This window comes from Tinamus guttatus, unplaced genomic scaffold, assembly GCF_059628265.1.
Source record: "Tinamus guttatus ecotype Peru unplaced genomic scaffold, ASM5962826v1 Tinamus_guttatus_pri_ptg000140l, whole genome shotgun sequence".
Taxonomy (NCBI): domain Eukaryota; kingdom Metazoa; phylum Chordata; class Aves; order Tinamiformes; family Tinamidae; genus Tinamus; species Tinamus guttatus.
This window is the reverse complement of record NW_028288674.1, coordinates 1,211,428-1,238,567: the sequence shown is the minus strand read 5'-3', so window position 1 is coordinate 1,238,567 and position 27,140 is coordinate 1,211,428. Positions and strand designations below refer to the sequence as shown.

General features: G+C 39.9%; 1 protein-coding gene across 3 annotated transcripts in view; it reads left to right on the top strand.

Moving 5' to 3' along the window:
- WDFY3 (WD repeat and FYVE domain containing 3) overlaps window positions 1-27,140 on the top strand; it is an 86,017-nt gene that overhangs the window by 56,160 nt on the left and 2,717 nt on the right. For 2 of the 3 annotated variants that reach the window (XM_088521965.1, XM_088521964.1), the window contains 28 exons: window positions 377-476; window positions 2,445-2,605; window positions 3,232-3,461; window positions 4,106-4,215; window positions 5,036-5,218; window positions 6,084-6,241; window positions 6,854-6,931; window positions 7,260-7,487; window positions 8,790-8,843; window positions 10,967-11,135; window positions 11,382-11,545; window positions 12,878-13,026; window positions 13,297-13,417; window positions 13,748-13,833; window positions 14,251-14,331; window positions 14,607-14,661; window positions 15,013-15,132; window positions 15,918-16,035; window positions 17,232-17,338; window positions 17,877-18,030; window positions 20,106-20,197; window positions 20,277-20,489; window positions 22,291-22,438; window positions 23,369-23,523; window positions 24,029-24,187; window positions 24,689-24,868; window positions 25,847-26,029; window positions 26,643-26,739. In XM_088521965.1, the coding sequence (XP_088378091.1) occupies window positions 377-476; window positions 2,445-2,605; window positions 3,232-3,461; window positions 4,106-4,215; window positions 5,036-5,218; window positions 6,084-6,241; window positions 6,854-6,931; window positions 7,260-7,487; window positions 8,790-8,843; window positions 10,967-11,135; window positions 11,382-11,545; window positions 12,878-13,026; window positions 13,297-13,417; window positions 13,748-13,833; window positions 14,251-14,331; window positions 14,607-14,661; window positions 15,013-15,132; window positions 15,918-16,035; window positions 17,232-17,338; window positions 17,877-18,030; window positions 20,106-20,197; window positions 20,277-20,489; window positions 22,291-22,438; window positions 23,369-23,523; window positions 24,029-24,187; window positions 24,689-24,868; window positions 25,847-26,029; window positions 26,643-26,739 (3,853 nt within the window). The remainder of the gene's footprint in view (window positions 1-376; window positions 477-2,444; window positions 2,606-3,231; window positions 3,462-4,105; window positions 4,216-5,035; window positions 5,219-6,083; window positions 6,242-6,853; window positions 6,932-7,259; window positions 7,488-8,789; window positions 8,844-10,966; window positions 11,136-11,381; window positions 11,546-12,877; window positions 13,027-13,296; window positions 13,418-13,747; window positions 13,834-14,250; window positions 14,332-14,606; window positions 14,662-15,012; window positions 15,133-15,917; window positions 16,036-17,231; window positions 17,339-17,876; window positions 18,031-20,105; window positions 20,198-20,276; window positions 20,490-22,290; window positions 22,439-23,368; window positions 23,524-24,028; window positions 24,188-24,688; window positions 24,869-25,846; window positions 26,030-26,642; window positions 26,740-27,140) is intronic. The other variant, XM_088521963.1, reaches the window with a different exon arrangement.

Sequence of the window (27,140 nt, the reverse complement as noted above, 5' to 3'; positions counted from 1 at the left end):
GAAGGGTGTGATTATGTGAGCTGAGGAGGTAAGAGTTTACTTGTTTGTCACAAATCTGTGCACCTGTTAGGAATGTGGGGTGGTTTTTTGTTTGGTGTTGTTTTCCAGTTCCTTTTACAGAGGAAATACATTGGCAGGAAATAAATTTGCTTGATTTAAATTGGAGTAGCACCTACCCTGTAGGACAGTATACAAGGCAATATATACTCCAAGCACTTTCTTAAGCTTATACATGGAGCAAAGACTATTTGCTTAAGACCACTTACTAAGGAAAAAAATAGAGATACTCCAGGAGATACAAGAGAAGGAGAGGGGACTAGCTGAGCTTCTCTTTCTGCTTATTCAATGTACTATGTCCTTTTTTTCTTTTAATCAGGCTTCCCCTGAAAGATCAACACGAACACAGCAGAAGGAGTTTCAGACTTATGTTTTAGATAGTGTGATGGACCACTTACTTGCAGCTGATGTTTTATTGGGTAATGTAACAATGTTTAATCCTCAACCTGCCTGGCTGGAGGGAAGAATTTTTTAATTGTGATTTTCTTTCCTAATGTCTTCATTCTGTATACCGTGGTTGTCTTTATCTCCTCTTTCTACCTCTTTCTCTCCTTTTGAAATATAAGTGATAATTCTGTGCTTGCACATTCCACTGAAACCTCCCCTGTGCCACAGCTGTGAAGCAGAAGTCTTCCAAAAAAGCTATATGAGAAGAAACTAGGAGATATGTAAGTCTAACAGATTGAAATAGGAGCAAAAAGTAAAGAAACTGGCTCTTGCTCCCCCTGCATCATGAAGCCTGTCCTTCTTGTCATGGCAGAGGATCTGGAAGTTTCGCCAATTTATCATGAGTGAGACTTCAGTTCATAACAACTGGCTTTGTTTCCTTTTCCTCCTGTTACAGTTTTATTATGAATGAAGCACCCCAGAGAAAGCCTTTGGGATTACTGTAACAGGTACCAAATACATGGCCAGGAAGAGACTGAAAAGCTTCTAATCGGGGATGGCAGTAGGATGTGCTGACATGGATATATACCCCACCAGAACATGGGTGTAGATAATCATGAAGTGCCTGGTGGGAATATCACACTCGGGTGTCCAGTTTGATTTCATGAGGCCTTGCTGGACTTTGCAGGAGCTCTCTGTCTGCTCTATCTCAACCCAGTTTCCCTGCAGGTTCCATCTTCAAGGCTATCTCATTGTCCCCCTGTGTGATGTTATCATTTGCTACGTGTACAGAAGTGTGTAAATGCAGGTGAAGTGCGTAAACACAGAAAAATGAATACCCATTAATGATGTTGTTTAGGGAAACGCTGACACTTTCCAGGCATCTCATAGTACAAATGGGCAGACAGAGGTGCACATACAGAAACATGCAGCTGGCTTAAAATTGCTTTCCAAATCCTCTTGGAGACACATGGTACCCTGGCTGGAGCATTTTGTCCCTCCTACAGCACGGCTTGACTGCACACTTGGTCCCAATGAAATTAGGAAAGTGGTACTCTCGTAAGCGCTGTAGCATTGGTACACAGGAAGAAGCTGGAATCAACCGAAGTTATAATCAACTTCTAAGTGCATGTGACACAAGGATTTGGGGTATTTATTTAGACTTAGACTTGTTTATATATCAGAATATGGTTTTGTTTAACTTTTAAAGAGGATCTTTTTAGCATGATCTCTGTTTTACAGAGCTGTTTCTAGTGAGTAGCATATTCCTGCCAAAAATCTCAAGCCTCTTGGATGTATTTCTAATTCCTCTCTGAATTACGTTCCTGTTCTGAAACTGTGTCAGCAGATTGTGGATACGGTCCTGCTGAGATCATTAATTCACCTTAGGCTGTTGGTGGTAGCAAGCTATGATGAGAAATTTCTATTCCTGTCCTAGAAAAGGAACCTACATAAGCATTTATTTTTGGCATTTGGACACTCTGGAGGGCTGGAGTTTTGATGTAAAATAAACATGGCAGCCAAATTCACATCCCGGTAGTCCCTCAGCTGTAAATTAAGCTCTGCCTTCCCTGTTGCAAAGCAGTATTGGAGATTCATTTGCTGAAATGCAGCAAGAAGCTCAGGGTCTGTTGGATCGTTAACTCCATGACAGAAATGTTGGGATACGCCGGCCTGGAGTTTGTTTCCATCCTGTGTGAAAGCAGCAACCCAAGTGGTTATCCTCAAATGAAGGATTGAGAACAGGCTGTCTTCACCAGAACCTTAGGCTATTTATTGGTCTTGTGTTAGATGTTAATCTGGGAGGGGAACTCAGCAAGTGTTACCAGTTCACTAGTCAAGGGCCACTATCCACACTGATTTTCGTATTTCGGCCTGATTTTTCGCCTAAAATCATCAGTTGGGCTGTAATATAGCAGTTTCCTTTTGAATAGTTGGAGAAGTATTTCTGTATATGCATTTTTTTTTCAACAAATGAAATGAATTTTACTGTTTTCTAGGTGAAGATGCATCTCTGCCTATAACAAGCGGAGGAAGCTATCAAGTGCTGGTGAACAATGTGTTTTATTTTACGCAGCGCGTGGTAGATAAGCTTTGGCAAGGCATGTTCAACAAAGAATCCAAACTTCTTGTGGAATTCATAATCCAGCTCATTGCACAGGTAACGATGTTCTCCTATTAACCTGATCACAAAAAAATTGATTAAAATCCACTGAATAAAGTCACTAAAGAAGCTGCATAGTATTTGGGTGAGGCATTGCAATTACCTTTTGCACAATAATTGTACACACTGGGAGTCAGCTATACATTTTAACTTTAGGTCTGCATAGAATAACACTGTTCCACCCCAGGCTGTTCCTCTTGCTTTTTTTAATGAACTTTCCTAGCATGTCTTTTTTTTGCACAGTGTATATTTAATATGGAGCAGATGAGTTAAAACTGCTTTCAGATTAAATTAGTTTTTAGAAAACCCCAGAAATAAACAACCAAATTTGCCCCACATTACTTTTTGGGATGCATACTCATCCTCTTTTGTTGGAGGCTGTTAAAGACTTTTGCTATTAGAAATAAAGGCAATGTTAATAGACTAACCTGCATAGAAACTGCAATTTTAAGTATATGCTATCACATATTAATGACATTTCTGCCCTCAAAAGTGGTAGAATTTTCACCGTTTGGGTAAAATAAAAATTGTGAAAAATCAGCCTGGGTCAGTTCTTAGGGAGAATATCTGCCATTAAAATGATTTTCTGCTTTTATCTGATTGTGTTTTGTGCTTTCCATCAGTCAAAAAGAAGATCTCAGGGATTATCACTGGATGCCATTTATCACTGCCTCAACAGGACCATCTTGTATCAGTTCTCAAGGGCCCATAAAACTGTTCCTCAGCAAGTTGCTCTCCTTGATTCCCTAAGGGTCCTTACTATGAACAGAAACTTAATTCTGGGGCCTGGGAATCATGATCAAGAGTTCATCAGCTGCCTAGCTCACTGCTTGATTAACCTGCATGGAGGAAGGTAAATATTTTAGAAGTTCATTCCAGAAAAAGTAAGTTATCAAAATGACCTGTTGCCTTTCAACTCTCACTCTTGCCTTACAAATGGGTCACCGAATTCTGAGTAACTGCATGTAATTTTCAATTCAGTAAACTAAAAGTAAGCTCAAGTGGTTCATTTTGAAACAAATACAGGTTTGAGGATTGTGACTCTAGAGAACAGAGTCTTTTTTACAGAGGTGTTAAAATACTGGCATATGAGTGCTTATTAATCAGTTCTATTATTAAGCTTTAACAATGTAAAACACTCTCAAAGTAGAAAGCAACATCAGTGCTAAGTCAATAATAATCAAAGGGGCCTGTCACAAGGCAAAAAGCTTGGATTCATTGTCTGTTGAATAATTTGCTATCTATTTACAATATTAGGATTTTGAGTTTCTTCCAATATTAACTGTCCACCTTCAGCAAGAGCAACGTCCATGGCATGTCCTTTTTCGTATGCCTTCAGTTCAGTTTGTGTCTGTACATCTCCAGAACTCAAGCTGACAGAAATGAAGATATGTGGCTGTAGCAGCATGCATTAATATTCATGACATTGTCACAGAAGATGAAATGATTTAGTTCATGTTTGTTTCTGGTTGTTGTTAAAGCATTGTGTGTTTCTAGCAACGTAGATGGCTTTGGATTGGAAGCAGAAGCCAGGATGACAACGTGGCACATAATGATCCCCTCTGATATAGAACCAGATGGAGTTTACAATCAAGACATCAGCGAAGGTAATGTCATCTAAGAGTGGCAAAGCCACAGATATCTGTCAATGCCACTTATTTATTGTCACCACTGCTTTTTCACCCCAGTTATTCTTTCAGCTGGGATAGAGCAGTATAGAAGAAAATACACTTCTTGGAAATACCAAAAAAGAAATATCCAGGATGAATTAGTATACTTTAAATACAGCAAGAGCTCTTTATTCTTTCCGGGACACAACCAGAATTATTTACACGTGCAGAGTTGAATGCAATATATATATATATATATGAGTCAAGTGTACCATGCTTCTGTATCAGCTCAGTCTTGCATGAGTACAGGTAAAAGATAATTTCCTTAAAATGTAAAATTATTGTTAAGTGAAAACATCAGGATCTTTCACTCAGGAAAAATTATCAGTCTGATTGTGGAAGAAACTTATTTCTCACCTCTTTACGTATATGTTTAATGTTTGTGCATATACATGTTTATGCACACACATATATATATGAAAATATCCATGTATAATTTATGCAGAGTGTGGTATGGTTGGGTATAGATGTATACGCCATAAACTTTTTTAGACTTTCCCTTTGTTTATATAGGATTGTAGAAGAAAAAACATAGCTAGTCAGAGCTAGTGCTTCAGATTCATAAAGAAAATTTACCAAAATTAGCCGTTACATGCTTTCTAATGGCGCATAAATAGCGAAAAGAGTCGGCAAAGGCACTTCAGAAGTCACACAAAAATAAGTGTGGAGAATGTAATTGTGTAAATTATACTGTAAAAATGCAAATTCTATAAGCACCATAGAGAACTTCCTGTTTTTGATCTTGTTGCCTTTGCAGGTCGCCAGCTTCTTTTAAAAGCCATAAACAGAGTGTGGACAGAGCTGATCCATAGTAAAAAACAGGTTTTAGAAGAGGTTTTCAAAGTGACTCTACCTGTCAATGATCGTGGCCAAGTGGATATAACTGTTGCCAGACCTTTTATTGAAGAAGCAGGTTTAAAGTGTTGGCAAAATCATCTGGGTAGGTATAACTGAGGGTTTATCTACCAGAGGGGAGGTTTCCCTGATTCGAAACCCATGCACTGGATGTTTTAGTAAGAGCTTCACTTCTTTTGTTGTTCCTGTTGTATTTATGCTTTTAAACTGTTACCACACATCACCTCTAATTCAAAAATAAAGCCACATAGTTTATAAATATATATCAGATTTAGCATATATGTATGTAATATAAAATATAATTTTATAATAATATATATATATATAAACTGATACACAGTATGATCCACGATTAGTTTAAGCTATAGAGAGATTTGAACTATTTTTTTACTGGCACAATGTGTAGCGGGCCAAATCAAACTCAATATAGAGCATTTTTTCCACTATACTCGTAGTGGGTTTCTGTTGCAGCAGAACTCCCTTTTGGGGAGGGGAGGGAAAGAATCAGCTGAATCTCTTTTCCTAGTGAACATTATTTATAATGCAAATGAAATAAGTTCTTTTATCTGTCTTTTGAGGGGGAAAAAATATAATTTTTTTTCAGGCACTGTCTGCCATCTTTGAAATACTTACTTTTTCTTTAAGAGATATGATCCAGCAAAATTAAACATTGTTACACTTCCAGCTTATCTCTTTATCATCTCTTCCGATGAGGAAAGAATTCACAGTTCATGGATCCTGTTTTTGATAAGAAATCTGTTTCTCATGTTTAATTTCAAAACACAGGAACTTCCCACATTTCATCTGTGAATCTTTCCTCACATGAGAGAGGCGTTGGATGTTGACATGAATGTGAATGTTGTTGGGTGCTCTTAAAATTTTTAGAAGTATGGAGAAGATTATTTAAAAAGCAATGCAAGGATGACAAACTTCTGCTCTTTGGCTTTCAGCGCATGAGAAGAAATGCATCAGTAGAGGAGAGGCTTTGGTTCCCACCACCCAGTCCAAACTGTCACGAGTTAGCAGTGGGTTTGGCCTCTCTAAACTAACCGGTTCCAGGAGAAACCGAAAGGAGAGTGGGCTCAACAAACACAATCTATCTACACAGGTAATTTCTATCAATTAATAAAACATAATCTAATAACAGTGTATGTTGAGAGTTACAGTAAATGTCCCAGTGTAAAAATTATAAGACTATGGTATCTTTTTCTTGATTTTTCTCCTATTCTAATACCATTTTGTTTTTTATATGTTTGCTGCTTTGCTAGACTAGGTCTTAATTTGTATTTGCACCACTGTAAAAAGGGATTTGCAAGAAATGTGCTTGTACCTTTCTATGTATTTTAAGGGCACATCCCTTAGGCGTCATCCACAAAGTATTGTTAAAAAGAAAATAAGGAAAAGTAGTGATGTTCGCTGTTTGGCACCAAACTGTCTGGGATGTTCAGAGCTATTAGTACTACGCTTGGAATATTTTCCAAATATTTGATAGTCCCTCTTAAAACATATTCCTATACATGATTTTATTACAATTAAAAATAAATACTTAACATGACCACATGGAATTGGTTGTTTCATTTTTGTTTTGTTTCTTTTAAGAAAATATTCTGTGTAAGCAGGTTACCTACATGATTTCTTTGCGGGTTCTTTGTAGGTTGTATTCAAATAAACTGTGCAATTATAAAGTGGCATTCCATTTGTCTTCTTATGTTTGTATTAGGAAATCTCCCAGTGGATGTTTACTCACATTGCAGTGGTTCGGGACCTCGTAGATATGCAGTATAAGGAATATCAGGAGGTATGCTTCAGTAACTTACCTAAAACTAGTATTTTGAAATAGGCGTTTTGCTTGTTAGGTTGTATATATCTTGTATATATGTGTGTATCTTTAATTAAAAATAAAGCAAAAGCAGAACTGCCATTTTTTTTTCTTCTGAAAATAACAATGTGAACCCTTCTTTTATTGTAGTGGAGACTAGAAATCCAATTGAAGGATACTAGAAAATGCTACTAGAATTTCAAATTATTACAGTTTTTGCAATGTAGTGAAAATCACTCTGTTCCCATTGGACACAGGCTTAAAATGTCAGTCTTGACACTGCCCCCCTCAATGTCTTTGTGTTTAGCGTCAGCAGAATGCGCTAAAATACGTGACAGAAGAGTGGTCTCAAATTGAATACGAGTTACTGAGAGAGCGGGGTCTGTGGGGTCCTCCCATCGGCTCCCATCTTGACAAGTGGATGCTGGAGATGACCGAGGGTCCCTGTAGAATGAGGAAGAAGATGGTGCGGAATGACATGTTTTATACTCAGTATCCATACATGCCTGAAGCTGAGCAAGAGACAAATTTGCTGGTAAGTGTTCACAGTTTTGTGATGAGCAATTTTAGGCTCTGTACTAAAATTTGTACTGCTTTTTTAAATTTAAATATAATTTATTCTGTAGGTATTATTTATCTGCAAGTCTTACAGGATTAGCAAGTTCCAGTTGTTTTCCATAGTGCATTTACAGGAAGGACTGAACCGTGACAGCTCAGGGAGCTTAGAAACTCTAGCAATCTTGATGAATAATTGTAAGCTAAAAAGTGTCATAATGATGGGAAGTTTCAATCTGAGTTCTTGGCCTTAGGCTAGATAACACTTCAAACAGTGATCTGAAAGAAAACTAAAAACAAACAGATCCTGTTTTTAGTAAACATAAACTCGTAGATAATGAGCAGTTCAGTTTTATGTAATGGCATGAATAGTTTAAAAATCTGGTTGCACTCCAAAAAAAAAAAAAAAATACAGCTAAATATTGCCGCACCCATCCAATATTGAAACATGTAGCCCATGTTTAGACAATAAGAGACTTTATCCTCGAAGAATAAGCAGACTGCTTGTGGAAAAGACTTAAGTGAAAAATCAACAATTAGTTGAGTGCGTGTTGGCACTATACTGTGTCAAGAGATTGAGTGGGGGCATGGATGTGCAGGGAACTGTCAAACAGTGGTGCTAGTGCAGCTGCTAGCATCCTGGAGCCAGTTCAGAAGAAACATTCCTAGATTGGGATGAATTCAGTGAAGTCAAAAATAACAAGTAGTCTGGAAAACAAGATAAAAAATGAGACTCAAAAATGTAAGTATTTTTAGCCTGTCAGCGAAGTAATGTAATCACAGATGTATTTGTACACGCACATGAGCAGGTATGCAAGATCTTGTGGCTGAAATTATTAAATAGGCAAAGTCCAGTTTATTAAGAGTTATTCCCAAAGCGTTAATGCTGTGCAGTGGTTCCTGAAACAAGCTATCGAGGCCCCTGGTAGGTTCTTCATGAGCAAGAATTTTTAAACCCAGGGCTGAGTGTCTCAGCCCAGCACTAACTTTATATAGCACTGTGTTTTTGAAGCAGTATGTGAAAATTTAGCCACTAGTGTTGTCATTAGCCCTAAATTGCTGAGAGATTGGGAGCATGAAAATGAAGCAAAATGGATGTCCTGGTCTTTCAATGTCAAAACCATGTGACCAGTTTTATATCATTAGGCTTATTTTTTGTACTTGCAATCTGATCCACATTAGTTTTAATGACAGTTAAATTCACACAAAGTGGAGAACATACCATATGTTCTTCTCAAAAATGTTCTTTTTCTGATGTTTATACCTAATGCACTGTTTTCAGTCTGACTTCCCAAGTAAACCTCCTGAGACACCTGATGATACCATTCCTCAAAAGGTAAAGAAACCAGTACTGTGACTGAAAGAATGTAACTGGATAAACCTTGTTATTTTTTCCCCTCCTGCATGTTAGGCAATCTTAACAAGGCTTCTACGACTGGCTTTCAATTTGCTCTTTCAGTAAATATTTCCAGGACTAAAGGTTTTTTTCAGTATTCACACTAGAAGATGTCACTGTGTCCTCTTCAGTCTTCACCTAATAAAACTTCCTGTAGCTCTTCCCTCCTTTGCTGCACACTAACAGGCTGTGTTGGGCTGTGCTGTCACTGTTCTCACCATGCAAACTGTGTTGGCTTGGGATCTGAACTAATGATCTGCAAAACATGTTTAGTAATGGGCAACATGATCGTTGGGAGCACTTATTAGGAAAATAAGTGTTTATTTCTAACAGAACATCTGGAGAACAGTTGGGGTGTTTTCGTTTTATATGGGCTACAGTGGGCTGCAACAGGCCTGTTTTTATTAGAGACAAGATAATTTTTGTCTCCTTGTTTTCATTATTAAGAAACAGAGAGGACAAATGTAGTAAACGTGTTTCCAAATATGCCTCCTACCTTGCAAATGGCAAAACCCTTTCCCCAGCTGGCTGTGCCTCAGGCCCTTGAGCATTAATTTATTTCTGTATTAAATTACATTCGGTTTTGCCCATCACTAAGTACAGTGTGCAATGTGCACTCACTCATTTTGTATTATGTATGATGGGAAAATAATATATAAAAATGAAAGTGGCTGTTGTGTGAAATATCCAGTGTAATTGTTACACTGTGTTAGCAGTGCTAGCTTGGATTCTTGTTTGTAGACTCTTGGCCAGTTTTTCTACAAATGCGTTAAATAGTATTTAAGTAGCATTTGTGTATTATTTAAGTAGCATTTGCTGAGGGATGAAGACCCAGAATGGAACCTAAATCAGAAATCCAGATATGTCATCTCATGTCTTCAGTTCCTGGGGCAGCTAATTTGGCCTGAAATAATAAATCTACATGTTACTAATATTAACCTCTTAATTTTCCAGTGCATCCATTCGTAACAAAGCTAATATGCTTTTATGGGTTGTTTAGCTTCCCAATTCATAAAGATTAACCAAAAAATGACATCTTTGGATATTTTCAGTAATTACTGTGGAAGTGCATAAGGGAATATATTAATTAAAATGGCAGGTCATAGCCTGCAGTTCGGCATGTTCGGCATTGGAGAAGATTTATAATTTCACAATTTTGTCAATCTAATTGCAAATTGGGAAATAGTACTACAAAATAATTTGGAGAGAGCTGAGCACAAAAAGAGCCTGAGTTTTTACAGCATTTGAGGTGAGGTTAAACAGAAGGCAGTTTCTTCCTTACCTTTGTCTTCAGGTATTATCCTGATGTATTTATTGCCCTCATTTAATTGTTACTTTTTTTTTTTTTTTTGCCTCAAATGTTACCTCCGTAATTAAGTGAAGAAGATAAGAATTAGCCTGCTAAAAATGTAATGAATTGTATCATAATCCATTGCGGTTACTCAAAGGTACAAGTGGTGCCCAGGGAATTATTTTGGTCAAATGGACCCTCTTGTGTGATTCTGCTGCCAGCAAATGTATTTAGAGTTTTTACTAAAGAAACAAAATACTGAATTAAGAATTTCTGGGGCCTAACGACAGGTCCCTGGCTCCTGTTTGATTTCAGTTCATATCAGCTTTCATGTAACTTTATCTGTCCTAGAGGCAACATTTTATTTAAACTATTTCCCAGCAAAATAATTCAGCTGGCTAATGAATGTGCTGCATATGCTGAAGGGAGTGATGAAAGTTGATAAAACGGCCATCAATCGTAAGCCCTAGCCCTTTTGTAGCAATTCATAACACACTGGCCACATTTATTTCCCATCTTGTAGGTTCATCTGCAGGCCTTGCCCCCACCCAGTCGTTACCTCAGGGGCTATATAGTTCCCTTGCAAATTAGGTTATATATGGAGGCTTCTACTGAAGAGTCCCTGCTTCTGTCTGTCTGTTTTGGCACACGACTGAGCACACGCGGAACACGGGGCGGGCGGGCACTTTGCTGCACACGGTAGCCTTGAAACACCTTGAGGGAAGGGAATGAGGAGTTGCCTGACTAACCACCGTGTTCCGTTATTCCCAAGAAACCCGCTCGCTACCGAAGGGCCATAAGTTACGACAGCAAGGAGTACTACATGCGCCTGGCCTCGGGCAACCCGGCGGTCTTCCAGGACGCTATAGAGGAGAACGCAGTGGGTGAAACTGCTCAGCAGGAGCCCGAGCATGGGGAGGACACCATTGCGAGAGTCAAAGGTTAGACACTGGCCCCTCTCCAACTGCTTTCTTTAAATTCATACGTGTTGACATCTTTACACGTTTGCCATTAGTGTTCAGGTGAACATAAAGCTCCTGTAGGAGTCTGTTTTTCTATGTTAGCATTGGATCAGTAATTTTGAAGTTCAAAGGGTTTTGCAAGCTGAATTTTTATTTGTTAGTTTTTTTAATGTGATAAATGTCTTTATTTTTGTAATGCTTTATATCTCTCTTCTTCTTTTCCAGGCCTAGTAAAGCCTCCTCTGAAAAGATCTCGCTCTGCTCCTGATGGAGGAGATGAGGAGAACCAGGAACAGCTGCAGGATCAGATTGTTGAGGGCAGCTCAATTGATGAGGAAGAGAAAACCGACAACACAACTTTGCTTCGGCTTCTTGAAGAAGGAGAGAAGGTAATGTGTACTTCAGAAACACTGACCACTTATTGTATTGGCTTTTCCATACAAAATGCAGCAAGCACAAATACATATCCTAAAGATGTTCCCCCTGTTACAGCTGAATCTGCTTAATATTCCATCGACTTCTCCCTGCAGCATCCTCAGAACCAAATATGTACTGTGGTTCAAAGAGGTTCCGTACTGAAAACCCTGTACTGAAAGCATTTTTGTTCCTTCCTTCTGTCTGCTAGAGAAAGAAGAAATCTGTCCTGGAACCAAAGTTGTCTCATGAGTGGATTATTATGTTGTCAACAGAAATATATATTGAAAACATACTGAATTTGGCAGGTGTCAGCTGAGTGGACTAAATATGCTCAAGGAGGAGGAGTGTTGTGCCCTTTGCAAAGATACATACATACCAAAAGAAAAAATATTTTAGTGTGAGAGGAAATGTTTTTAGATGATGTTATATGATTTCACATATTGCAGTTGGTTCATATAATATGAAAATTAAAATGATAGTGATTGCAAGACTGAAAATGGGAGCTATTTGGAATTTTCTGCCTTTGTTATTAAATAGCTTGTTAGTATGCTTGTAAGTTGAGTGAATTTTGCAGTGACAAATTAGTTTTAATAATTCAGCAGTAATGTATTCAGACTGACCTCTCAGATTATTCTTCCACTTGGATTATATTCTCTTGTGCTTGAGCCCAGCCTCCAGGAGAAATGCAGAGTAAGGGATTGTGCTCATGGTTTCTGACTGCCATTAGTTTTAACCAATTTGGGCATAAGGCCTCGTGGTCTCATATACATCCATGTAAATATGGTGAAAATCAGCATTTGGATGGAGACTTAAACCACTGTCCCATTGAAGGAAAGGCTAATACATGAATTTGGCCGTTGTCGGGACTATACAACGTATGTCATGGACAATCAACAAGTGTTCATTTTATAACTTAGAGTTGTGTGACAACTTGAGTGTCAGAGGTCTGCTAGAAAGTCGAGCATTTTTCTGTGATGTAAATTATCTTTTTTTGAAGTCGGGCAATGTAAGTTAGCCAAACGCCCTCTGTATGATTTCAGCATATCTCCTCCTTAGTGTTCAGCTTTAAAGCAGGAAGGGCACACACACACACACACACACACACACACACACATATATTTGGGGCTTATGTATAACATACTGTTGTTGTGTTAGCATACCTTTCAGCTGAAGACCATGGCACAGCGTTATGTATTTCTCTGATGAGAGAAAAAATAACCCAGAAATGCTGTGTCTACAAGAAATTGAGGAGACCTTCCAAAGAAGAAACAGCTGCTTTTACTGAGTGCCTGCTTTTGTTTCAGATTCAGCATATGTACCGCTGTGCTCGAGTTCAGGGCCTGGACACCAGTGAAGGGCTGCTGCTCTTTGGGAAGGAGCACTTCTACGTGATTGATGGATTTACAATGACAGCCACCAGGGAAATACGGGATATCGAGACATTGCCTCCAAAGTGAGTGGAATAGTAAAGAGTTACACCTGTCTTTAATGACTGCACAAGGAGTATTCAACAAGAAGTTTGAAGGATAAACTTCAAAATAATGCCAGATTCAGAAAGATCGCAGGCAGTTTCCTCTGTAGTCCTGATTTGCTAAGTGTGCTGCAGTATACTGTGAAAATAAGCTGTTTCTATAACTGCAGTCTCACCCAGATGAAAAAGATGATATTTGGGGTATGTCCTTTAACAATCACTTTTTTCTTTCCTGTCTATACTCATTTGCAGGATGCATGAGCCAATCATACCCAGGGGAGCGAGGCAAGGTCCAAGTCAACTCAAAAGAACATGTAGCATTTTTGCTTATGAGGATATCAAGGAAGTACATAAAAGGAGATACCTGTTGCAGGTAATGGATCACTGTTTGGGTTGAAGGGCTACCTTTGGGATTTATTGATAAAGCCATCTTCTATGAAAAATTAAGTGAATCTGTTGACTGTGGTGCTTGAGACAGGTATCTGTGCTTGAACATTTGGCTTACCATCGTTCAGTTTATTGGGTGAATCAGTGAATTTTCATGTTCTGAAGGTAAAACAGCTGGCAGCACTGAGGAGAGGCTGCCTCACAGTAATTTGGTGTTGTGCACCACTGAGTAGGACTAAACTGACCTCATTCTGATCTTCAGAGGTGACAAGCAAATGCATTAGTGTTGACATCTGTTTGTCTTCTTCATTTTCAGCCAATTGCAATTGAAGTCTTCTCAGGAGATGGACGGAACTATCTTCTAGCTTTCCAAAAGGGGGTTAGAAATAAAGTTTATCAAAGGTATTGTAAAATAAGTCAAATTTGAACAATGTAATCTGAGCATTTTTTAACATTAATGTTGAGCCGTATCTGACCCTATGGTTTCCTGACAGCAGCGAGCAGATTAAGAGTGTGATTGGCACTGGATAGCGGATAACCTGATGGAAACTTTTTGCTGCATGAAAGAAATACTAGGGAATGCTACACAAAACCTGCTATCTGCACTCAGTATGAGACACAAAAGTCTCATGGCTTTATGGCTTTAATGGGAATGAGTATGGCTTTAATGAGAAACTCCCATTGCAATTTTGTGGAGGATTTTACATACCTGCTCAAAAAAAATCTTTAATTGCACTAAATGTAGCATATTTCTTCCGAGCAGAAGACATGCCTAGGACAGAAACACTAATCTTACTCTCCTTTTAACTGCTGACACAGGTTTTTGGCTGTAGTACCATCTTTAACTGACAGTTCAGAGTCAGTGTCTGGACAGAGACCAAACACCAGTGTAGAACAAGGGTAAGTGATTCAGTTCCTCACAATCTCTAGAGCTCATGGCCTTCAATTAGAGATGCTTTTATTGACTTCCAGATTCACTGGAAAGCATTGCAGCTTCATTTCAAATATATTAATTTTTGCTCTCTAAATTAAAAACTGCTAAAGGAACCAAGAAACAAGCTTTTGGTATTCTAATTGTTATAATTTTTAGGTTTTAATCTAAAACTTTGAATTGTGTTGAAAAGATGCAACCTGGATCTTACTGGTAAGTCAAAAACTGCTCTTCTTCCCACTAGGTCTGGCTTGCTGAGCACTTTAGTTGGAGAAAAATCTGTTACTCAGAGATGGGAAGTAAGTATGAAGTTTTAGTGGGTTTTTTTTCTATTTTTTTCTATTAATTTTTTCATATTATAATAATGCATAATTAATGCATGGTAGTTACATCTTCTTAGTCAAGAAGATGGAATATGTTGCTGTAGAAAAGTCTATCTCAGCTTTATAGTTTGTAATATTACCTGTTACCATAATTTCATGAGAAATAGAAAATTGTTCCACCATTAAAAATGCAAGAGGTGGGATTGCAGAAGGAAGGAAAGAGAGAGCATTTGAAGTGAAGCACTTTATGTTTAGGGAGGGCTGAATTGCTTGGAACACTTGAGTGCCCTAAAGTGAACACAAACACTGTTATCTGTCTTCCTTAAGAGAGGAGAAATCAGTAATTTCCAGTACCTGATGCACTTGAACACCCTGGCGGGCAGATCCTATAATGATCTCATGCAGTATCCTGTCTTTCCCTGGATCCTTGCAGATTATGATTCGGAGGTAAATAAAATATCTTGTCACCCTAACTGTAATATTTTATGTGTTCAGGATTTGCTAATGTTAGACCTGGTTTGTTCTGCCATGGTAGAACCAAGTTTTGTTTTGTTTTGTTGTTTTTGCCAGTTGTTTAATATCATCTGTTTTGTAGTGTTCAGTCCAGGGGCAGGGTATTAGAGGGTCTTGGCAGTCTGTTTGCAGGCAGGTCCTTTCTGTGCTGATTTTACTGGTGTTATTTGATGCTGCACAGAGAAGGGCTTGTGTGCACAGTGCACCCTGAGGCAACTTCCCCTCCTCTGTGTAGTCACACGAAAGGCTGCAGCACTTTGTGTAAGGATTTGCATTAGCTTTCTGCAGTCTAACCTGAAGGATGTTATGTCACAGAGAAGAAACACTTGTCTCTGTAGGAAGGGCTCTGCAAGGGGCTACTATTAAATCTGGCTGCAAAAATGAATTTGTTTTTAAGGAAGGTGAAACATCCTATTGATGCTTTTGTGGACAGCCATACCATAAAATAAAACATTGTTAGGCTGCCTGAGGGGTATTCAAGGTCAGAATTAGGCAAGTGGGAAACAAGATGAAGGGAGCAGAGCAAAAATTATCCAGATCCCAGATATGGTTTAAAATAAAAACAGTGACTCTCTCAGATCAGACAGAGGATTTTTTTAAAGCCTATCCAAGAGGATCTGAATGATTCTACCTGCTGAGAACATGAAAACCAAAGATAACAGTCTTGGGAGATACATGGTGTTTAATAATGATGAGCAATGTTGAATTTATTTTAAAAGGAATTGGACCTTACGAATCCCAAGACATTCAGAAACCTGGCCAAGCCCATGGGCGCTCAAACAGAAGACAGACTAGCCCAGTACAAGAAACGATACAAAGACTGGGAAGATCCCAATGGTGAGTAATGATATACCCTGCAGAAAAAAAGGAGACAGAGAGGAACGTGGCCATTGCACAAGGGAGACATGGATTTTGGTAATGTGGGTGAAAAGGTTGGGTGTGCAGTGCGTGATTCTGCAGTGATTCTCCAACAGATATCCAAGTAACGCAGAGAGTGTTTGCAGGAGGTGTTTTTTAATTTTTGTTTTCTAAATCCAGACAACAGCATTTGTTTATATTTAAAAGCAAAACAGAAGACATATATTCAGAAGAGTTTAATGTTGTCTAAAGGCTAGAGCAGGCAGGCGCATGAAACATATGGCCGGGTGTCTGGCTAATACCATGTGAGTACCACTCAAAAGAAAATAAGTGGAATGAAGGAATGGGGACACTTCTGCATTAGTGGTCAACTTCCATTTCTTATCTTAGTGCATGTTTTTTGCTAACTAATCAGCATGTCTGACACTCACCCCCCGCCCCCCCCCCCCCCCAAAAAAAAAGCTTTAATAGGCACATCCAAAGTATGTAATGTATGCACCTCAAAATGAGGTGCAGGCAAATTATTTATTCTCCATTTTAGAGTTTCTTTAAATAATGAAAATAAAGTGAGTGTTTGTCAAGGCTGTTGTCATGTAGGATTCCTTTCTTGTCCACTTTTATAGAAGAAAAGCCTAAATAACTACTGCAGCATTGTTCTGTATCCAACACCAACAGGTAGCAAAGACTCTCACTTTTAAAAAAAGAAGCAATATATTCTACATGTATTTATGCATGCTTTTTGCCAGGAAATTAAGAAAGTAAAAGCTGTACAAAATATGTTGCCAACAATCCTGAGATGCATTTGTGCTCGAGTTCTTAAGACTAGAGACTAAAAGTAAAAATGCCCCTTCAGCAGAAATGAGCTGTATTGGAACATATCAATTATTTAAACTATAAAATCACTAACCATACAGTATTGCTGGGCAGAAGCCTGTTGAATTACAGCTGCTGGATTGCAGTCAAAATTTAAGTGTTCGCTGTGACAAAACATAAGGTTTGCAGACATTCACTTCCCAAGAATGAAAACTAAATTTTAAATGTGTTCAGGGTTGTAGAATTATTACAATGAAGCACTACTATTTTTTTTCATTATTTATTTATTTTTTCATTTAGTGCTGATTTTGTCCTTTAACTGCTTTATTTCCTCTCTGTCTATGATTTTTAACCTTTTGTAGGGGAAACTCCAGCTTACCATTATGGGACCCACTATTCATCTGCCATGATAGTGGCTTCCTACCTTGTCCGGATGGAACCTTTTACTCAAATATTCTTACGGCTGCAGGTAAAAAGTGCGAGATTTCCCTTTGTTTCCTTCCTGCTCTGTATTTGAAACCACTTCAAGTAATTTCATCAGACTGCTTGCTCTCTTCAGATATGTGAAGCCGTGTGATTGTTGCCTTGGGGTGTCCAATGTTTCTTTGGAAAGCTGAATACATCCTTCCAAAGAGCCAGTGCAGTACTGAGTGTTAAATTAAGCAAACATGCACAGCCCATAAGCTTTAGGCAGCTTGAAAATCAATTGGATTTGTAACATTACATTTTAAATATTTTCCTAATTGGAAGCTATCAGACAAGAATACTTAAGTTTCTTTAGTGGAACTGCTGTTCCAAAGAAAAGGAAAAGAAAATTGAAATAGTACGAGATGCATCTCCCTTTAAAAGCCTGTAGATTTGCACTGTGATGCTTTACTATTATTGCACCTTAAAAAAAACATATATGCAATAGCTTAAATCCTTTTTGCTAGAGGAAGGTGGCTCGTGGCCCAACCTGCTGTGCTGAAAGAGACTGTGCTGTTGATGCCTCTTCCTTGCTCCTGCAGGGCGGGCACTTCGACCTGGCCGACCGCATGTTCCACAGCGTGCGGGAGGCTTGGTACTCGGCGTCAAAGCACAACATGGCAGACGTCAAGGAGCTCATCCCGGAATTCTTCTACCTCCCCGAGTTCCTGCTCAATTCCAACAACTTCGACCTAGGTGGGCAGGAATGGCTGAGAGCTCTGCGACGGCTGCGAGAGCAGCACCGGGCAGTCGGGCATGAGCGGAGGGTGTCGCAACGCGCACGGAAAAGCATGTGGTTGAACTGCGGAAGAAATGGTGGATGGCTGGAACATGCCCACGTTAAAGGAAAATAAGGAGTACCCCCATTAAAGGATAATAAGGACTACTGCTAGCCTTTCTTGATACACCACATTCAGGGTTTTATTTGAAAGCCTGAATTGTTCGGAGCTCATTGTTTCACTGTCAATAGTCCAGTCAGAATTCTGTTTCAACGAGGGGACCTCAGATTTCCCTTCCATTTAAATTTATCAGATTGAAGATGTTTTCTGAGTGTTCATTTTAAGTGGTGAAGGAAAAGTTTATTCTGAGAATGATTAACCATGACATTTAAATTGGTTTTAAACCTTCAAATCTTCATGTTTTATTTTGGAATTGTCCTGGATTGCATTTCCTGAAGCTCCTTTAGCTCCATGATAGCATTCACAATCTTTATCCCGCTTTTCTTTTAGGTCTGCCAAAGACTGTCTGCACTTTTAGACCTTCCTCTTAAAATATTTCTAAAGGTTTTGTTGAAATGTGGCGGTTATTTTTCGTTCTAGTAACTGCTTGAAAGCAGTAAAAATTACCCACACATGTTAATCATATGAGATAAATAGGCATTAGTATGTGTATCACTAATTTTAGAATCTCCTGAGCTCTGTGCTGTAAGACAAATTTTAATAAGGCTTAACAAGTCATAAGTTTTAACGGGCTAAGATCCTTTATTTTAAATATATTATAAGAAGTTAAAACCATGACCTTACAAAATATAAAATAAGAGTGAGGTTGTTACCATAAAAGCATTGTGGTCCATCTAGTTCCATATTAGATAACTTTGGATTGTGATCATCAGACAAAGTCCTAGAAATCCTCTACTAACCTTTTGGAACAACAGTAGGAAAAATTTCTTCTGGACCTCCTCCCCCACCCCCCCAAATATAAAAATGGGAAAATATTCACAGTCTGGTTATGCAAAAAATGTTTTTCTTGGAGCAAAGTACTGTGCCTACACTTCTGTGAGCTTGGAGATTTGATGGTGCTCAGAATTAATAAGAGGTGTGGAAGTGGCTCTAGCAACAGAAATTCAACACAGGAATGTACCTGCGGTGTCTTTAAAAACAAGCATCTTTAGTAATGGGAATATGCCCCCTTTTAATGGTCACAGTGGGAGGGTGCTGTTTGATGTTATACCCTTACATGCCAGGATTTATTTTCCTTCCAAACATACCCAGTTGACATGTTCCTGACTATATGCACACTAAAGAGATCTGTCCAGTGCAGAAATCACAGTGTTTCTCAAGTTAGAGCTGCTGTATTTATCTAAATTTGCCTCATGGAAGAACAACTTAAAATAAAAGAGAGCAGGGAATGAACCTCAATGCGATGGTTCCTCTGCCTGCAAAGTGGGCAGCTTCTCTGGCAGCAGCTCTTGCTAGCAGGGCTGGCTGCTTCCTGCAAGCCAAGGAGGTAAAATGAGATTCCAGTCTTGCAGGAGCTGCAAAAGTCTCTTCTACTGCCCAGTTCCCTCATGCACTGCAGCGGGAAGGAAGAGAAAAGTGTAAATGTATTGAAATAGAAAGACTAAGACACCAATCCATGTTCCAAGGAGCATTTATTAGGGAAGGGAAGGACCTGGAGCTCAGACTGTGTACCATGAAACTCTTGAACAAGCAAACAAAAAAGTAATATTAATCTAATTAACTTCCCTAGGCAGAAATTTTTTTTGGTACTTTGAAACATTATCATCATCTTGAAAAGTCTTAACAAAGAATATTGGTTTTGGCTTTCTTCATTGTCACAAGCAAGCCTACATAAACAGTAATGTATGAGGCAGAATTTTCCAGCTTTATCACTAGACATTTAAAAATTGCACTAGATCTTAAAATAAAAGCAAATCATTGTTCCATAAAAGGAAGGCATTAATGATTTGATTTTTGCTGTGTTTTTTTTTCCACTGCTCTTGTGACAAGATGCTTTCAATCCTTGTATTCAATTTGTTTGTTTTGTTGTAGGCTGCAAACAAAATGGCACTAAGCTTGGAGATGTAATACTGCCCCCCTGGGCAAAGGGAGATCCTCGTGAATTCATCAGAGTTCATCGGGAGGTAACACCTCTTTTGATAATGCCAATAAAAGATGTCAGGTGGAGGTGGTCAGTTTTAATGCCTGTGCTTGGAATTTCAGGCTCTGGAATGTGACTTCGTGAGCGCCCATCTGCACGAGTGGATTGACCTGATCTTTGGCTATAAGCAGCAAGGTCCTGCTGCAGTCGAAGCTGTAAATGTCTTTCACCACCTCTTCTATGAGGGGCAAGTGGACATATATAACATCAATGATCCATTAAAAGAGACTGCTACCATAGGATTCATTAATAACTTTGGACAGATACCAAAGCAGGTACACTGGTCTTGATTCTTATTTGCTAGATGGCATGCTGGTTGAACTGTATCATGCATTAATAAAGAAGAGGAAAGTGCTTGAGGAATTAAATATCCTCGGAGAGAGAGTTTGTTCATAAATATATTTCCAGTGATGTGAAATTATTTATATTTCAGGCATAAATGTGATAAACTGCAGGTTTTGCTCTTGAGATTGGAAATGTCTTTTGAATCTTAAAGTGTCTGCTAAGGACAAACATGTGCTCTCTGGCAAGTCTCTATCATATGATGTTTGCTAGAGGAAACAGCAGGCTGCAGTAAATGGAGGGGTACTTGGGGTGTTGTAATATCACTGGAACTGTTTTGGACTGTTAGTCATTAGAAATCTGAGAGTTTGAAAAATATGTATCGTATGATATGTTTTTGAGGTCCGAGAATGGTGCCCTGAATGCCCTTGATTCAGCTGTTCCCTTTCTGCGTGGAGATCATTCCAGCCTGTTTCTGCTCCCTGTCAAAATGTTGTATCCCAGGAAAGGGCAGCTAGAGCTTTGTATCCTAAATCTGCAGTGACAGGCAGGGGTCGTGGTGCTCACAGCCACACAAGGTGTGACACAAAGGTGATGTTACCTCCAGTGCTGCCACAGATCACCGACTTCTGCCGGTAACAACTTCAATCCATCTCCCCTTGGGTGACCCCAGTAACTAGAGAGAAATTTGGCCCCTGCTGGCCGTGCTGCAGAAGATGGTAAGAATTTGCAGGGTAAGGACAGAACACCTTTGAGATACGAGGCTGCAGAGCACTAGCAGTGCTGAGTGGGTGCTCAGCACCGAGAGAAGCAGCGTCACTAGTGGCATGACCAGGAGCCTGAGCAGCTTGAGAAATGCCCCCTCTCCTTCAGTCATTTTTGGTGGCAAGGGCTGTAGAAGCACACTGTTCATGTGGCCTTAGAACTTTTTTATTGTCCTCTGTGATTTCCCACAGGGAAATCTACAGAAAGATAGTGACTTGGGTGCTAGGACCACCTCCCCCTCATCATACCTCTTCTCTCCAGTCATGTCCATGGTAGTTTTAACTTCCTGTTTTAAGGATGCAAAATCTTGAAGAGTTGGTGCTACATTTGGAAGAGTGGCTTCACAGGCCCTGCCAGCGTTGGAGATCCCACTTTCTGATGAAACAAAGGGGAGCAACCAAGAGGAAAATTAACTCAGAGGAGAAAGGAATTATTTCCCTTACTGAAACTGAAGTTCTTTGAGATTAGTCAAGATGTCGGGAATCGGCAGCAAAGCAGTAAAAGGGAGATCCACTGACTCACTATCACGAGATAGGCAGAAAGCAGCTGCCAGTTAAAATGTGTTTCTTGTCCATAATTGTTATATGTGGTCCAGCGTCACATGCAGTTATTCTGTTCTTTGCTTGTTTCACCCTCTCCAAGTGTGTGGGCAGCTGTTTGTGGGACACAGTTTCTGTAAAAGTTAAGGTGAGCTTTTGTGTCACGTGGGTTAGAACTGTTCACCACACCATGTGTCACACTTGGGTTTCTGCTCGCTTTACTTCAATTACTTTTGCAACTGGGTGTAGTTTGAAAAATGTTTTGCTCACTATATCCTAGTTGGATTTTGTGTTACTCATGGGAGTGCTATGAAAATGGTTAAGTGTCATAAATTAGTGAATAGTGAAGCCAGGAATACTGAAAGCATTTAAGTAACTTTCGCTGATCTGTGTGTTTTTGGAAGCTCAATCAGTCAGCACTGCTGCTTTTTAAGCTTATAGTTTTGCAAAGCCGTGATATTTTAAAATAATTTCTTGATAATTTCTTCAGCTCTTTAAAAAACCGCACCCACCAAAGCGTGTTAGAAGCCGAGTGAATGGAGAGGCTGTGGGAACCTCTCTGCCCCCTGGTTCTACAAGTGACAAGATTTTTTTCCATCATTTAGACAACCTGCGGCCATCTCTTGCACCAGTGAAAGGTAAAGCTTAAAAACAGCCTATTTACTCCTCTTGTTTTTCCAGAGCATTTGTAGTTCCATCCAGCTAAAGTCACTTTTCATATTTTGCTTTGCTTTCTTTGCTGCTGTTTCTAAGTTTATACTTTTGACACAAAGGCAGTTAAAATACCCCAATGCTATCATATTGCATTCATACTTATCTTAAAGCATGCTTGCAATACACCAAACTTGTACCTATTCAACACACTGTTTTAAGTTGAACAGATTGTGTCTGAAGCCACTTCCAGAGGTGTCTAGACACTATTCAGGGCACTTGGCTTCTGGGCCTCGGGTGGACTCATTTTTTGTGCTTTGCTGTAGCAGAAGAATTCCTTCTTAACAGCACCAAGAAGTGCTTGGACTGTTGGAAGGAAAGCAGTCACACTGGCACCAAAAAGGGTATTTTTTGGTTAGACAAAATACAACAGGACTACTGCAATCTAAGACAAGAAATGTGGATGTGTTAATCTGTATTTGCAGATCTTGACAAATGTAGGCAGGAAACCACAGGCTGTAGTTACAAATGTAGCTGGTTGAAAGGTTTGGCCAAGATGTCGTAATCAGTACCAAAAAATACCTATTTTTATCTGTGCAAAAAGGTATAATTGCCTTTAATGGCCACAGGCATCGGAGAGATTACTTCTGGGTCATCCTAGGCTTGAAGGGCAGCCCGTGCAGTGACTCGAGTGGGAGCAGAGCTCCAGGCTGTCGTCTCCGTTAGCTCTTTGCACGTCAGGAATACTGCATAAAGTGCCATCACTGCAGCTGTACCTCAGATCCGTGTCACAGAAACCCCACAACTCCTGTTCCTGTTGGGTGTTAGGGGCGTTTAGATGGAATTGGAAGGGGCTGCTGGAAATCCACGCTGAGGCTGGTCCAGGCACTCCCTGGCACCACTCTCTTTTCTTGCAGAGTTGAAGGAGCCCGTGGGACAGATCGTGTGTACCGACAAAGGCATTCTGGCAGTGGAGCAAAATAAGGTTCTCATCCCACCTACGTGGAATAAAACTTTTGCTTGGGGCTACGCGGACCTCAGCTGTAGACTGGGTACCTACGAGTCGGACAAGGTTTGTGACCTGAAACTTGTTCTAGTGCCGAATGGAGCAAAAGAAAGTGGTTTTCTGTAGGGATATTCCACATGTTAATCAAATAATCTTTGCTGGTTGCACACTTGTTTTATTGCTCACTAACCAGTGGTCACCATCAGAATGCCAGAAGAATTACATTAACTGATAAATAAGCGCATTTTAAAAAATTTTACCCATTAGTTTGTGAATTAAATCCACACAGTAAAAGCCCATCTCTGATGCTCTGTCTGGACCCATCTTGTGGCAGAGATTGGAATTGGTGCTGTTTGAGGAACACCTGCGTCTGGGCTCACAAAGTCTTAGTTTTGCAAAGGGCCAGCATGCAGGGGGGCACTCGGGTTTTTATTTTTATCCCGCACAAATAAATTATCCACCACTGTTAGCAGCTGTGATACAGATGTTAAAGGAAAACAGCCCGACCTGCCGTTTGGAAAGGAAGGGGCACGAGTTTGGCAAGTAACGTCTTCCTTTCCCTGCCTTTCAGGCGGTGATTGTTTACGAGTGTTTGTCGGAGTGGGGGCAGATCCTGTGCGCCATCTGCCCGAGCCCCAAGCTGGTCATCACGGGAGGGACGAGCACGGTGGTGTGCGTGTGGGAAATGGGCATCTCCAAAGAAAAGGCTAAAGCCCTGGCACTGAAACAGGTAAAATACAACAAGCATCCGTTTTACGTGTGAATTCTGCTCAGGTGGGAAAGGGAGCTTTGTTGTGGCGTTGCACATCAAATATACCTGTAAACTCTGCATTGGGGAGGACAGGGAAGGGTGACTATCTTAACCGTGCAAGTTCATATAGCATACTGATCCTACAGGTGAGCTAGTAATGCAGCTGGAGGAGGCAGGAGGGGTCATATTTTCTATTTTTTCTCTTTTTTTTATTTTGGGTTACCTCACCCATATTATTTGACCCCTGAAATCTGAACTACTAAGATTATTTGTTAAATGAAAAAAAAAATGACCCCTACCAAAAATTGGATTATGGTAATTCTTGTTATTCAAATACTTTAATTATCATTCCATATAAACCTTCTGATGGGATCATTCATGTTTACATTATCTGCATCCCTTTAAGTCAAGGAGTTTCATGTAATACTTTCTGTGCTCTCTCCTGACCTCAGTGTCTCATTCCCAATTTTTGTTTTGCAGGCACTTCTTGGCCATACTGACACTGTCACGTGTTTAACAGCATCACTAGCTTATCACATAATTGTGAGCGGGTCCCGTGATCGCACCTGCATCATCTGGGACTTGAATAAACTTTCATTTCTAACACAGCTTCGAGGTCACAGGGCTCCAGTTTCTGCTCTCTGTATAAATGAATTAACGGTAAGAACCAAATGCCACTCACAGAGACCGTGAGGTCGCTGAAGCAAAATAAAAACAAGTCAGCTCTTCCATAGTTTGGGAAAGCTTGTATAATTCCCCTTAAAACTGTATTACATGCTTTAGGGACTAAATTGTGCCTTTGATCCAAAGATGCATCTGAGCCTGTTCCATGCCAAGCTGCCTATAAACAGGGCCAGCAGCGGTGTATTTAGTGCAGCGTTCAGAGCGCGTTGTCAAACTGCCACAGCAGCTGAGAAAAGACTTTGATGTGTAACCTTGGTTGACTTCTGTTCTCTTGCACTTAATTTCAAGCAGAAGGCATATTAGATAAAGCTGCACCTCAAGATGGTGCTGTAAGTTACAAACTACCGTGCATGTGGAAGCATTCACCCAAATTGAGATTTTATTTAGCTCAGTCCCATAGGGCTGTAGTTTGTGGCAGGAGTGATGCTAGCGGTTGAACTCAGGGAGAAGCGGGGCTGTAGTGTGATGAGAGAGTAGCAAGAGGCACAGTTTATTAGCTGCCAGGCTAGTTGCTCTAATGTCAGTATTTTGTAGGGTGCTTCCTAGTTCCCCTCTGTGCTAATTGAAGTACAGAACATCCCTTGGTCTTTTCCACATAAGGAAAGAGTGAAATTTAAGGTAGTAGATACTTGTGAAAAAGAGCAGAGGCAACATAAACTGGATTATTTTAAAACTGTTAAGCAAAAGCACTGAAAATATTCTGTTGATTTTTCCATCTGTAAAAGGTGGAGTTAGTTTACTCCCTATATGTTATAGAGTAGATGTGTTATTACTAAGTTTGTTTTTTTTAGGAATAATTTTTGAAACGTGGATTATCCTAGCTCTTTGTTTAGGTAGTTAAACTGAGCTTGTCTAGAACTTCTGAAAAAAATCCGTTGGGACTGAACTATGCAAATAAATTTAGTCTGTGTTTCATTTGTGGCAAAAAGATAAAAACCGTTCCTGTCTTTTCAGGGGGACATTGTGTCATGTGCTGGCACTTACATCCACGTGTGGAGCATCAACGGCAACCCCACGGCAAGCGTGAACACCTTCACTGGCCGAAGCCAGCAGATCATGTGCTGCTTCGTGTCGGAGATGAACGAGTGGGATACCCAGAACGTCATCGTGACGGGCCACTCGGATGGAGTTGTGCGGGTGAGCACCGTAGCAGCAGGGAGGGAGGTCCCTGGCAGGACCCAGAGCAGCTCCGCTGTGCTGCCGTGCTCCTCTCAAGCCAATGAGCCTGGGGGAAGAGGGAGCTCCACATTACATAGGCAGTGCAGCTTGCTTTTGGTGCTGGAACCAAACCATGCCATTAGTCCAAGCACTTTTTTTGGTCACCAGCTTTTCTGCCTGTAGATGGCAGCTTTTGTTTGTAGATTTTATTCTGCACACCTTTGGAGAATTAATTTGCCTGGGAATAAATCAGGAACTTAGCAGTATGCAACCTGATTTTCAACACTTTATGTGCAGTCCCTGGTGTGTCTGAACCAGGGTCTACTGGTCAGATTGCAGTATGGGATGAATTTTTGCTTTGAACAGCTTAAGATCTTAAATAACATCCCGTGCCTTGTTCACTTGTGATTCAGGCACGAGCATAGATTCCTGTTACAGTATCTACAGACCAAAAAACCCAAAATACTCAGAATGGAAATGTAGCCTTTCGTGCTCTCAGTGCATATTTACAGTTCTGATAGGCCACCTTGACTCTAGGAATAGCTAGGAAGAAGTTAAGAGTTCAATATGTTCTCTCACCCTGTCCCTCCAGTTCTGGCGGATGGAGTTTTTGCAAGTACCAGAAACGCCAGCTCCTGAGCCTGTTGACATGCTAGAAATGCAAGAGGATTGTCAGGAAGCACAAATAGGTATGTCTCTGACAAGTGCTTTCCATTTGCCTTTTATCCAGCCTTTTCTATCCTGTGCAGTACAGAATGGATGTTACACATTCTGTCCTGATACAGAACAGACATCCTGCATGCAATTAAAATATGAATCTTCATTCATTAGCTTCCTTATGCTGGTTTTATACTGCTGCAAAAAGAAAAAAGTTACATCCATGCTACATTTCTTGTGTTTAGAGTAAACTTTTCTTTGTGTGACTGCTTCAGTTGCCAGTAAACCCAGTGAATGCCACCATTGTCAAAAAGCTAAATATTTCTTTAAATAAAATCATGGCATGATATCAGACTTAAAACCTAGTCTGTATCGGGTTTCTCAGCCTGGTTTTCACCATTGCTGAGTGTTTAGTTGTTTGAGCTTTGCAGAA